Below are 13,069 nucleotides of genomic sequence, written 5' to 3' on the forward strand. Positions count from 1 at the left end.
TCTCCATTATCTTTTGTATCATTGTGATGTAACTTTAAAAACTAATGAAACTTGATATCTTCCCTGCCCTTCACCTTCCCCCCTCCAATGTTTGGCCCAAATGTCCTCAGAAAAAGCTTCAGGACAACTCTGGTATCTTCAGGTTGATTTGTCTGAAGCTTCAGGGAGTATTAACAGAAAAGATCCCTTTTTAGGCTCTGGAAGCTACCTTCTGCTTTTGTGAAACAAGGTTTTGGGTTTGTTTGGCAACAATAACAATCTAAACTTTCCTTTAACAGAATCATGATGAAACCTGGAGGAATTATTTTTCTGACATAAGTTTCTTCCCAAATGCTGTTTACACCCACTGCTACGACTCGTCTGGAACGAAACTCTTTGTGGCAGGAGGCCCACTTCCATCAGGACTTCATGGGAATTACGCTGGTCTCTGGAGCTAATGATAACTCTTTATAAATGCTGATCTTTACACAGATTTCCACTTTTCTTTTCCTTTTTTTAACAACAGAATTGTGTGATGCCATTGATTTCTGATTTAAATGCAAGTTATTTTTTGGCAGAGTTTTCTGTTGGTCTCCAACAGTTTTGTACATCTTTTTGAACCAGTTTTTTGCTTTAACCTCCTTGATCCTTTATATGAAGGGTTTTTGAAATCCCTTTTTATTGTATTTACTCCAAATGACTCTTTCCCCCACGTTTAGGCTGTCTTGGCCATGTGCCCCCTCCCCTACTTTGCTGTGAGGTAGGATTCCTTTCTTATAGAGTGGTTGCTCCTAGGCTTTCTGTGAAAGTCTAGGAGCTGCGTGTGTGCAGGTACTTTGTGTCAGTTACATTACCTAGAGTGAGGACTACTTGTAATTAAAAAATATTAAAAATATTTATAAGAGATAAGCTACTACTTTATCTGCAGAGCCTGGCCCTGGCCTGGATTGATCTTATTTTTTAAAAGTACAAGTCTAATGACACTGTTTATACATAGAGGAATACGGTAATTTTAAGCTGTACTCATTGGAGCCCAGGGATGGATTCCCCAGGGGTATTGCCCATCGAGCCCAAACTGCAGAAGTGCAGGAGTTCTCAAAAGTGCATTTGTATTTGAACTGTAGTTTTCAGCAGTGCCAGAAGCAAAAATTGATCTCCTGTTCCTTCTCTGCCTGTCGCAGGTATCAGCTTGCACAACTGGAGTTTGCCTAGGCTGTTCTGCAGTGTGGCTGTTGCAGGGTGACGTTACATTGAGGGCTTGCAGAGGTGCTGAGAGGAAATGGGGGCTAGGGATGTGAGTGTTCTTGTCGTTCAAAATGAACTAAATCTACCCATTTTCCAGATGAGCCAAGGTTCCCGAGTGTGCTGCTGTGGTAGCTCATGGGTTCTTCATAAACTGCCTAAAACCCAGGACCTTTTTTGTCCCAGGTTGTGGAAACTTTTCCCATTTTAGCTGTTCTGGTTGGCCATCTCCTCCAATAAGCCAATGGAATAAATTGTCATCCTGCTTGCTATAGGAGAGGTTCAGTCTTTCCCCAAATCCCCCGCTGCCTTCTGCGTTCAAACTCCCTCGAACTTCATGTGGGACTTGGTGGGGAGAACAGGTCTGATGCCCTTCAGGTCCAGCTGTGAAGCGTGTACATTCCAGGGTGATGGTCTTACCTAATACTCAGCTAAAATGCAGGGCTCCAGGGTGCTCCTCCGAGCTTTTTGGCAGGCACCAAACTCTTGGCTTGTTACTGATGCCCTGTCCTCTGCTGAGATGAATGCCTTTTCCCTGCCCCTGTCACTGGTGGAGCTGTGCCTGTAGCTCACTGCTTTGGTGCCAAATGGGCAGTTGGCTGAAGCTGAAAAGACAGACGAGGCTGGGACACGCTCTGTTCTCCTGTCTCTGCTCGAGATCACAGCCACCACTGCAGACCAGCTCTAGTCCCTTACTCAGTACCTGCCAGACTGCCTAAAGCTACTCTGCATGTGTCCTTGCGGTCCCTTTCCTCTTTGTACTCAGTATCTTCACCGGTCACGTGAAGCAGTGAGCTCCAGGCTTAATTTCCAGTTGGTAGTGGATGCTTGGATAGAAATCTTGAAAGGAATGCACTTCCCTCCCATCCAGGTGGAAATCCTGGCAAGGGAAGGGCTCTCCCAGATGTGCACCTGTCCCAGAAGTATAATTTACTCACACTGAGCACTGATGTGGGTGCCACACAAACAGATCTTCTTGTGGCGTTTCATAATTCTACTTCTGGGTTGGCTGCTTAAACTGCATCAGTTCACAGCGCTGCGTGTGTGGCTATTCAGGCTTTTATCTGAAAAGGGGCAAATTATATACCATGGAGTAGTGAAGGAGCTCTCAACTTTTATTTAGAGTTGTTCATTGTTTTTTAAAGATGTTGTAGTGGTGCCTGTGTTGTTCTGTGATGGCAACATGCTGCTTCAGTTATTTTAGGGGGTTTGAAAAGTGCAAGTATACAGAGAAAAACAAGTCTTGGTGAAGTATGGCAGGATGTATATTTCTAGGATTACTCCTCCAGGTACTGTGCAAGATCACTCTGTCACAGGGAACATGTTCTGCTTATTGTTTTGGTTTTTGTTTTTTTTTTTATTTGGGCTTGGTTTGAGATGCTGCCTTTTTTTTTTTTTTTTTTTAAAAAGAAACCAGACACTTGAGTCTACTTGAGTGTCCTCCAGTTCTGCTGAAACAACAGTTACTAGTTAGGCATTTAGTGTCACCAGTGCCAAAGGAAAACTCCTGGTCTGGAAACCCTAGCCATGATGTTGATCTATTAATTGAAGCCCCCATGGGTGAGGGGGCAAGAGGGGTATTTGTATGGACTGAGCTTCAGCCTCCAAACACGGAGGCTGATCTTTCTGCAGTCAGCGGAGTCTCTAGGTTACTGAAGGGGCACCCCTAAAAAGTGTCCCTCTCTGCTGACTCTGATCTCCCCAAGTGGTCCTAAAACCTGGTAGTGTGAGTGCCCTTTTCCTCCTTTTTGTTTGGGTTGTTTTTCTTTTTTTTTTTTTTTTTCTTCATATGAAGCTTTGGACAATTCTCAGAAGCATCTGGACAATGATGTAAAATTCCTCAAGTCTCACATGCTTCTGTGTATTCTGCTTTCAGGGTGCTTTCTTACAAAGATAACTTCTCATGGGGAGAGAGCCGTCCTTCTTGCTCTATGGAAATCCCCCCCAAAAAACTGGAAACAAACTAGTGCTGCAAGCATGCAAACAAATTGGGCCAGAGAGAACTTAATTTCTGGCCTGTTTCAGTGGTTTTAAATGCTTGTAGTGATACAGATGTTAAGTTTCAGAATAATCTGTGGTTGGTCATGTCACTTTTGGTCCAGTCAGTGTTAGAAATTGAGGCAGAGAAAGGTGATGATATGCCAGCTGTCCAAAGATAAGTGATAGGAGCTATAGGAGAAAAAGCCAGGTTTTCTTACTCGATTTGATTTTGTTGCCCTGTTGGGTTAGATATCAGAACTGAAATCCAGAATCACGGTGAGAAACGCAGGGGTTTCCCATCAAAGTGCAGGAACGGCTGTGCAGCAGGGAACCTCTGGGCTCCGCATGGAGGTGAGGTGGGTGCACCCCGTTGTTCAAATGGCAGATAGACCCCTGTGATGGATGGAGTCCAGTCTGGTGACTGCGCTTCAGTAGCTTCTTGAACAGCTCGCTGTGCTCTGCTGAGACCAATGGCATGCACATTTTCAGTCTTCTCTTTTCCAGTGTTTCTTAATGATTTCCTTCCCTTGCTTTCTCCTGCCCTCCTGAATGGTCTGTTGGGGGTTGCCTCCTCCACCCCAAATCATCCCAGTCTTTACTGTAGCAATATTGTACTTGCAGAGGTGACCTCTGTCAAGCAGAAATGGGCTTGCTGGCATTTTGTCAAGCCATGCTGGAGACCTTCAGTTTGCTTTATTTTAAACTGGGTAGACCTTTGGGGCTGGCTCAGACTGTAGAACTGGGCAGTTGTCCTTGTACATGTTTGACTCATGGTGTTGCACAGTAATGGTCTGTTCCTGGGGGGGAACAGACTCTGGTTTATCTCGCCTTAGGCACTTGAAGGAGAGAAAAGAACTTTTAATTATAACAGACCTTCAGACTTTTTTTCCTGCTATTGGCCTTTCAGTCATGTGGGATCTTTTGTGCTGCTGGTGCAGTTAATTTTACCGCTCAGCTCTTTTCAGTAGACTACCATGTTAATTTGTGTATCTTTGAGTATTGCGTTTTCAGTATTCATAATCACAGGTAATCAAACTAGTGACTTAATTATGGGTTTGGTAATACCCAGCTTGTAAGTACTGGGTAGCAATCCCTCAGTAACAATTGGGTGTTATGTGATGGACATTCCTAAGGAAGCAGAAGCTACTTTGCAGTGTTGGCTTGAGCATAGCAGCAAGGGTGGTACTCACCCTCTTCACCAAACACCTTATTCCTGGTAATTCCTCCAGCTTTCTCCCTTGTGCAGTCAAGTCAGCCAGGGAGAATTGCTAGTGCTCTCCTCGGGTGCTTTCTGGGATTGTGGTGAAGAAGTGAGTCCGTTTAGTTTGGTTCCCTTATCAGTGCTGCTGGTGTTAGTCCAAGGTGAGGAAATTACCAAAGAATAGTTAATAGGTGTTTGTTCCTAGTCTCAGTCGTGCATTTTCCACATAAATCCATTTTTAAGAGTCATTGCAAGAGTGCCCAGTGATCTTCCTGGACTTAAGTCTGTCCACAAAGGTTACATTCACGTTGTGGGTGGGTGACTCTTGTGGGTCCCTTAATGAGGGGGACTCCTGAACTTCATTATGGGGATATATTTGCTGCCTCCATTTCAAGTCTTTGGCAGCTTTTTGTATCTTGAGGATTAAGATACTTGTGTATCAGTTGTTCTTCTCCAGAATTTCATCCTCTTCCTTTACCTGAGCACTTGCTTTGTATATAGCTTGTAGCTGCAGAGTTAACAGATTAAAGTTATGATCCAGCTATGTTGAGTGATGGTTTGGTGTCTTAATTTCTGCCCCTCAGCTGAGGGGTGCTTACTGACTATGTGAACTAATGTCCCTCACCTGGTGCAGATGTGAAATAAAGCAGGCTTGGCTAGACCCTTCGTGGAGGTCACCTGTTTTGTTTGTTCGCAAGAAACCAAGAACAGATGGGCTGTCAGTTGCTGCATCTCGGCAAAGCAGCAGCATCTTTCAGCAGCCAGGTGGGAGCTCTGAGATCTGCTTGTGGTGGTCCGATACCCTTATTTTCCATAAACCCACTTTTCCAAGGTGTCCGAGAGGTTCTTAATTAGCTTCTGTCTCAATTGCTGCTATGACTAAATTACTGAGCTGGGGTACAGCTCATTCCTAGGAACACTGTTGCAGAGCTGTGTGTGATGCAGGCAGAGCTGATCCTCTGGCCAGCCCATGCTGAGCCCTGGACACCAGTGCTGGCCAGGCACACGCTTAAAGCCGAGTGAAAATCCCCATGTGCACCGCTGGCCACCCCACAGCCAGAGCCTGTGGTGTGACTTCAACTTAAAATGCATTCCTGAGTGTTGCAGTGTCTTCAGTAACTTAATTCATAAGTCTCTGAAAGGACAGACACCAGGAATTTGTCCATATTGCAGACAAGGGACAGTGGAAAGGAGAATACAGCCGTATCTTGTCTGAGGGGATCTCCCGTGTACACTCTCCCCTGCCTCTGCGAGCGGGCGCTTTGGCGTGTGGTGAGGATGGGCGAGGGGGCACAAGAGAAAAGGTGAAAGGCCAACAGCGTTCAGTATTGCTCTCAGGACTCCTGAGGAATTTAAAAAGATAGAGGGCATACTTATTCATTACTCAGGAGGTACTTGTGAAAGGGCTAAATCAGAAACATTTTCAGAGAGATCAAGTAGATATCCCTATTATTCTTGTTTCTCCATGTTAATTTTCAAGGATTTAAATTAGGAAGCATCTTTTTGCTTGTAATGCTGGGTTTCCTTATCAAAACTTGGCTAATTAAAAGTATGCTCTTGACAGAAAGGAATCTTCCCAATTAGAAATTGAGTGCCATTTGCTAACAGCCTTTCCCTCTAGTATCCTGCTGGGAGCGGTATGGTCTAAGAAAGTGCACACAGAACTCAAACAGGGTGCCAGGGTTGGCAGAGTTGAGAAGATGTGGGCTGCCTGACCATTTCTGTACCCAGAAAAACACCAACACTTGACTGTATACAAAAACACCAACACTTGATTGTATACAAATCCTGGTCATTAGACTGAAACTGAGAGGGTGTGTAAAACCCCTTGCAACACAGTGCGATGTGTCTGTAGTCCTAGATGTTGATTCTTTGACATCAGAACAAAAATCTAGGAGTCAACATGTTGTTTTCTTAGAACTGCTTTGTTAGATTCCCTTATTAAAAGGGAAAATTCAGGTGCTGAATCTTAAAATCTCATTAAACTTGTACTTTTTATTTGCCCATTCACCTGGTCTCCTTTCCTTTTCAAGGCCTCCCACTGTCTCAGGGTATATAAATCACTATGACTCATCCAAATAATACTGAAACGGACCAACCAGAGGTTAACGTGCCTTCCTCTTCTGGTACCTTGATCTTTGTAAAGTTATCTCGCAAACTCGTCACTGTCTTAGGGCTGGGTACATGCATTGTCTTTTTCTAAGATGTACATGTTGACGTTGCAACAGGTTTGTACTGTTACTCGTGACTTGTTCCATTTGTTTTAGGATGTGGTGTAGACACAAATCAATGCACTGGTCTGTCTTGGGTTCAGTCTTACCTGTGACATCTATCAGTGCTTGCTTGTATGTTAAAGTGTACACAAATGCTGGATCTTCCCCATTGCCTATGATGTACTTGTATATGATGCACAAACTACACAAGGTGTTTTAAGATGTGCAGTGATCACAACTTGTTGCCTGAGGGTAGGATGTCCTACAGTGAACTGCTTTTAATGTTTTTTTCCAAATATATTTAATAAGATCCAAAGCCTTGGGGGAAAAAAAAATCAGGACTCGCTGATACTTGCTGACTTTTGTTCTGAATCCAGGGTCTGATATTTGTTAACAACTCTTGCAATTCCACCCATTCAACGGAGCCTTTCTCGGCTTGCTGTTTCTGTCGTGAGCTGTGTCAGAAACGGTCACTGGATCCTGAACTATCACAGAAGCTGTCAAGCGAAGTAGTAACACCTCTCTTTAAATGTTACAGTGCACATTTTTAACTATGGTAAAACTGTTCAAAAATTATTGATGCAGCTTGCAAATGGAACAGTGGGAAATTGCAGATAGTATGTGAAACCAGCCTGTCTGCACATGGGGCTCAGTGTTCAGAGGTACAAATTGTTTCTCCTCTCTGGAAAGTGATTTTTTTTTTTTTTTTTTCAGTACAAAGATATGATACGTTTGGCTTTGTTTTCTGAATTGGCAAAGGATATCTTTGTTCTTAAACTCAGACTGACATCTGGAATTTGGGCTGAGTTTGTGTCACTTCTGCAGATAGCAGAGGATGGTGTGACTGATACAAGATGTCCCTTCCCAGCTGTAAGGTTAATTTGATCACAAGAGCATGGAAACAGGAACACTTCTTCACTTGCTGTGGCCTTCATTGGGCATGCATATCCATAATTAACCGAAGTACAGTACTGCATTCTGTTGATCTGTGAGGCTACCTTTGTTTTTAGAATCAGCATGATTAGTCTTCAGTGTATTGACATTAATACACGGTCAGGGAGCTCTAATGTACGTGTACTTCCTGCGCTGACTGTATCTGTGCCCTCCGCATCCCAGTGCAGACTTCATCTGGAGTTCTCTTCTTAGTTCTTGCTGACTTCAGAGTTTCTTCAAACTCAGTAAAGTCCTGTTTTTATCACAGTCGCTCTTCAGAGTAGCACAGAATAGTTTAACTTTGTTTTGTAATCTTTAGCACCTTCCTCTTCTGCCATTTCTTCCTAGTTCACCTTTAACGATCAGTTCAAAGCTGCTTGCCTTGTCTGGAAAATACCAACTCATAATAAAAAGAAAACCTGTAGCCCGCTGTAGAAAGATCACCCTGTGCTTTTACCACAAACGTCAGCGGCTGGCTGGCTGGCTGCCTAGGAAGTGGGGGCTCCACTCCTCGCAGTCGACAGAAGCTGAAATTCTCTCGCGTCTGTTGTACGGTGGATGTCAGCAGGTTGGAAGTGGAGGTGCCCTGCGTCTGCACCCAGCGCCTGTGTTAAACTGGGCAGTGGGGGTTTAGTCAACCAGAGAACTGGCGTCTTTGCCTGCTACTCAGTGTCATAACTAAAGATTTCATTGAGGGCAAAAACAGGAGGGTGCATCACTGACTTTCTGCTGACTTGATCCCAATTAAAAGCTTTCTCCACTGATTTTTTTTTTTTGTCTTTTGCATATTTGGTGGATTATGAAAAAAATGTGCTATAGTAGTGCTCTGAGCTAAACTCTAACCCTGTGCTTAAAAGGCAAAAGTTGTTACAATGAGCTTTGGCCAGCAGTAATGCTAAACGCTGGCTACACTCAGAGATGAGCTGGTAGTGGAGCGTTTGAGCAATGGAAGCCTTGGGGGTTTGCTCCATCATGCCGTATGCTTATGTGACTGCAGAGCTTGCGAAACTCTTGGTCATCCCTCTTCAGATGAGATGTGAAGATGGCATGGGGAAGAACCAGTTTCCTCAGTGGTCGCTCATTGTCCCCCTCATTATTCGGGGTTACCAATGCACTTGTCTCTGTTTTCGTGCCTGACCACGGCCAGCGTGCTTTACAGCTGCCACCAGCCACCTCCACGTGCTTCTTGCCGGGACGATGGACTGAAGGGGCCTTGTCTGCAGCTCCCTCCACCTGGCTGGTCATGGAATCGGCACGAGCTGTACATGCAGGGTGTAACAGGCCAGCTGGGATCTACAGCTTCAGTTGGCTGCTCTGGGCTTCTCTCACAGTGCGGGTGTGGTGGTGGGACCATTACGAAAAGGTCTGCATAAGTAACTTCTAACGGGCTCTGTCATTCTTGTTCAAAATGCTGTGTCTCCGTTCTCAGCCGCTCGTCCTGGCCTCGCTCCCATCTTGCCACCCTTTGCCCCTTGGGACTTGAGCAAGTTCCTTGTCCTCTCTCGGCTTACTAGTTCAGGTTCCAGTTCTGCAAAGCCCAGGGGCACCTGTTTAAGCCCTACTGCAGCGTACGGGCTTAGGCAGTAGCTTGCTGAACTACGGCCTTGCTCACAGTCTCCCTATTCATTAGACTCAGCCCTGGATATCTCCCTGGACTAGTATCCTCCTTTCAGTCTGAAAGGCTTTGCTCCAGACTCATTCCTGCTCCGTGAAGGAGTTGATTCCTGTACTACTGGCTATTTCGATTTGGTGGCTTTTATTTTTCTCGTTTATTCTGGGGTTCACTGCATATGTACAAAATCCTACTGACTCTCAGCTCTCCTGAATGTGGTATGGGGGCCCACCCTATGAGGCATCAGAATTATTTGTCTACTTCCAAGGTGCACAGAAACAAGGATCTCTTACACAAACAAGTTTTAGGGAGGAAAAGCAGCTGCATACACACAAGTGGAAAGGTATTTCTGGGTAGAATAGGTGAGGGAGCAGTTTAAGAATTTTAAATAGAAGAACAGTAACTGAGTTTTTTGGTTTCTTTTTAAAAAATTGCTTTAACAGGAGGTTTGTCTGGGTTCTAATCCACAGAAAGTTGCAATGTAACTGGGGTTTTCTGTTCATCAATGCAAAATGTGCCTCTCAACTATAATGCAAAAGTCAGTCTCGTCTCTCTCTGTTTGCAATGGAAAAAGTTTAACTGAAGACTGATTTAACGTGTTTCTTGCTCTTATGTGTAATCATCCGCACAACGGCCCTTGTTGGTCTTTCCCAAGCACCATACAGCACTGTCCCTAGTCAAAAGCAAAACAGGGATTGCATTGAGCAGTGGAACCTGCTGAACTTCCTTGGTTTGAGAGGCACACTGGAGAGAAGAGTCCAGGTTCCACGTCTTCTAAATATAACTTTAAACCAATGCAGCTACTCTCTCAGATCAGCACCACTTCCTACCTTTCCCTCCATTTAGATGGGAATTTAAAAGTAAACCCAGCAGTATGTGATCCAGTTGACGTGCTTGCAGGTGGAACATGGGGGTTTTTGAAATTTGAGGACGGAGATTTCTCTTGTGGAAGAACTCGGTGTGGGTGCAAGAGCTCGGATCTCGGATGACAGCTCTTCTGCCAGCTTGCTAAATGCAATCGAGTACTCCTGACTCTTCCGAAGAAGACTGTGGTAGAAGAGCTATGAAGGTGTAGGCTGGAACTGATTGTTTTACGTCATCTGTGTGTTGCTTGACTACATGGACAATGTAACAGTGATTTTTACAGATTGCTTTCCATGTGTCAGTCACAAATAACTCTTAATTTGCTGTTTGGAGGAAAACTGTTAATAGATACATTTCCAGATCAAATGAAGAGCCTAATCTTCCATCTTGCATTAACCGGGTTACTGTGTTCACATGCCAGAAAGATGTTGCTCTTTGGAAAAGCATGTTAGTGCATGTGGCAATGACCCATGCACTTTTTAAATGCCTAGATCTGTACATTCTCACCTGAGTATCGTTAACCATGCTGTAGTCTGACAAATGGATCTTTTACTACTGCCCTGTTATATAGGTAATTGTAATTAACTGCAGTTTGTTTTTTCCACCACTTGAAGTTGTGTGATCTGAAAATTGGTGAACAAAAAGTATTTGTGCATCTTACTATGGGTATCGCTAAATAAAATGTATTTGTATAGTGTGTTGGCTTGGCCGATGGTTTCCTTTATTTGCTAATCGTCCCACTGTGGGTAAATCCAGGACAGTTTGAGAGCAAGTGGGCTTGGGCTTCTCCCTGTAGCAGTCCAGCCTCTGTGTTGACACGACTAATTCCAAGGAAATAAAGTGAACTGTTGCTTTTTTCCTTCACCAGTGAGTGGATTGATATCCCAAGGGCAGGTTCTCAGCTTATTCCTGTTTTTCACAGCTTAAACATCAGTCCTGTTCTCTGTACAGCTGCAGCAACGCTCCTTGCTTCCATAGGAAATGTATCTGATGGCAGAGTTGGGACTGTTCCACTCTTCAAAGCTTCTCCTTCCTGTTCTCTTCTGCTGGTACCTCATTTGTTCTGAGGCAAGAGTTTCCTTTCAACCACTTTATTTTTCTAGGAAGGAAATACCTCTTAGAAGTGTTGGACAGTTTGGTACAGGACTAAGTGAGTTTCAGGGAGACTTTGCGTACCAAAACGAGCTGTAGCACTAGATCTTCCATCAGATTTTCATTGCACAGGAGAGTGAGGCCTCTGTCCAGCTGTCCTATTTCCCTGCTTCTTCTTCCCCGCCTAGAATTGGGAAGCTTATTTTTTGGAGAGGAGGAATGTCCTTAAGAGATCTAAGCTTCATGTTAGAAGTTAAAATCATGTGCCTAAAAGCAGCTCCTGCATCCCCATCTTCTTCCCACTTGGCCTCACCCCGAGGTGCTAGTTTCCATGGTCATGGACAAACTGCAGCTTTGTATGCAAGCATGGGAGACCATGTTTCCAGCTGCACCATCTCTGCTCCCTGTGGTACCGCAGTAGGCATTACTGGTGCTTGTGGATGCCAAAAGAGGAAGAGGAGAGTCTAAAAGGCATGTGAATACTGTACTGTCATCCTACTGAGCCTTATACCAAAACTGTTTGAGATGCAAAAAAAAAAAATTATCCCTGGCCCTGGAGCCATGCAGATGATGTGTTAGATGCGTGGTGTGATGAAGCTAGAAGGCATCGGAGGCACTGCAACCTGCGTCTCCTTGCTTGCCTCTTGTCACAGCTGTGGATTTGGATGAGTTTGTGCCAGCCCCTCAGTGTGGAGGCTGGAGCTGAACTGCACCTGAGCTGTGCTCTATTCCTAGATGGTCATGCTTGCCGCTACTCCTCCTTAGCGCAGAACGGGTGCCCTGCCAGGTTAATGCTTCTGTTTCTACCCCTAAGTCTCATAACAAAGCGAGAGGAGGGTGAAGGGACAGTTACTTTAAGCTGTAGAAAGGGCTCTGGCAATGAGGGTTGCTAACTCCTCAGCCGCATCAGATGCTCCATCGCATACAGCATCCAGATGGTGTGGGACCTGTCAGCTGACGCACAGGACCAAAAAGGATTGGGGATGGCTGAGGACCTCAGGAAGTACCAGACAATGAGTACTCGTTGAGCTCCTCCTAGCTGTGTGTCCAGCTTAAATCTCAGCAATAAAGAGTCCAAATCCTGTCCCAGCCACTAATTCCAGCATTCACCTATTTTGTCCCATCATCTGTCTTGCAGGTCCCCTTGGTTTCCCATTTACTGTGCAGGTGCAGCAGTTTGTTCCCCTCTGTGGAGCAGCTCGTGTCTTTTTGTTGAAAGGGATTTTTAACTGTCTCATCTCCGCGGTCTTCACTCCTTATGCTGAACAGCCCAGTTTCCCTCAGGGCTTTCTCACTGGCTGTGCTTGGCAATCCATCGTCATGTCTGGCTGTGGAACCAAGACGAGATCCATTGCGCTCCCTGGCCTGCAGCCTGCATCAGGTCTACGCTGCTGTCAGCTGGGCTTTTACTGTACACTACAAACATAGTGGCAGTGCACATTATGCCTTTCAACACTCAATCTGCCGCCTGCCTCCAACTCCCAGCCCAGCTGCTGCAGGTTGGCTTGGCTGTCATCACTTCCCTTCTTGGGTGTATTTTGTTTCTGATCTTGGTGGCTTGGGTTCTCGGCTCTTGCCAGCTGGTGGCACCGCTGCTGCAGAACAAGGAAGCCAAACCAAGACCGCACTGTGGGAACCGTTTCATACTGGTTCTGTTAGTTCTTCCAAGCCATAGCTGTACTCATCCTGTCTGCTTCTGAACGGAGGATCAGGATAGTCTTTTCCAGTGCAAAGTGCTTTCAAGGTCCAGTAAATGGATTAATAAATGAAGAGACGCCAGGAACATAGCGCTTGAACTGTTCTTTGGGCAAGGGCAGCCCATTCTGTCAGAGACTAAAAGTGAGCAAGTTCACAGTGTATTAGACAACAAGAACCTCTGTGCTTTGTCTCCCAGCTTCCTCAGTCCCCCCAGGCCTCCTTGTCTGGAAAAACAAATGTCAGGACGCCTTCAGC

General features: G+C 45.1%; 1 protein-coding gene across 1 annotated transcript in view; it reads left to right on the forward strand.

Moving 5' to 3' along the window:
* Nucleotides 1-10,721, forward strand: part of DCAF12 (DDB1 and CUL4 associated factor 12) — a 32,302-nt gene extending 21,581 nt beyond the window's left edge. The window contains exon 9 of the mRNA XM_087777599.1: nt 279-10,721. Coding sequence (XP_087633725.1) covers nt 279-437 — 159 coding nt within the window. The 3' untranslated portion in view covers nt 438-10,721. The remainder of the gene's footprint in view (nt 1-278) is intronic.
* Nucleotides 10,722-13,069: the final 2,348 nt, after the last annotated feature.

The sequence above is a fragment of the Nipponia nippon genome, unplaced genomic scaffold (genome assembly GCF_047370975.1).
Source record: "Nipponia nippon isolate SJK-2023a ecotype South Korea unplaced genomic scaffold, ASM4737097v1 scaffold_40, whole genome shotgun sequence".
Classification (NCBI taxonomy): Eukaryota; Metazoa; Chordata; class Aves; order Pelecaniformes; family Threskiornithidae; genus Nipponia; species Nipponia nippon.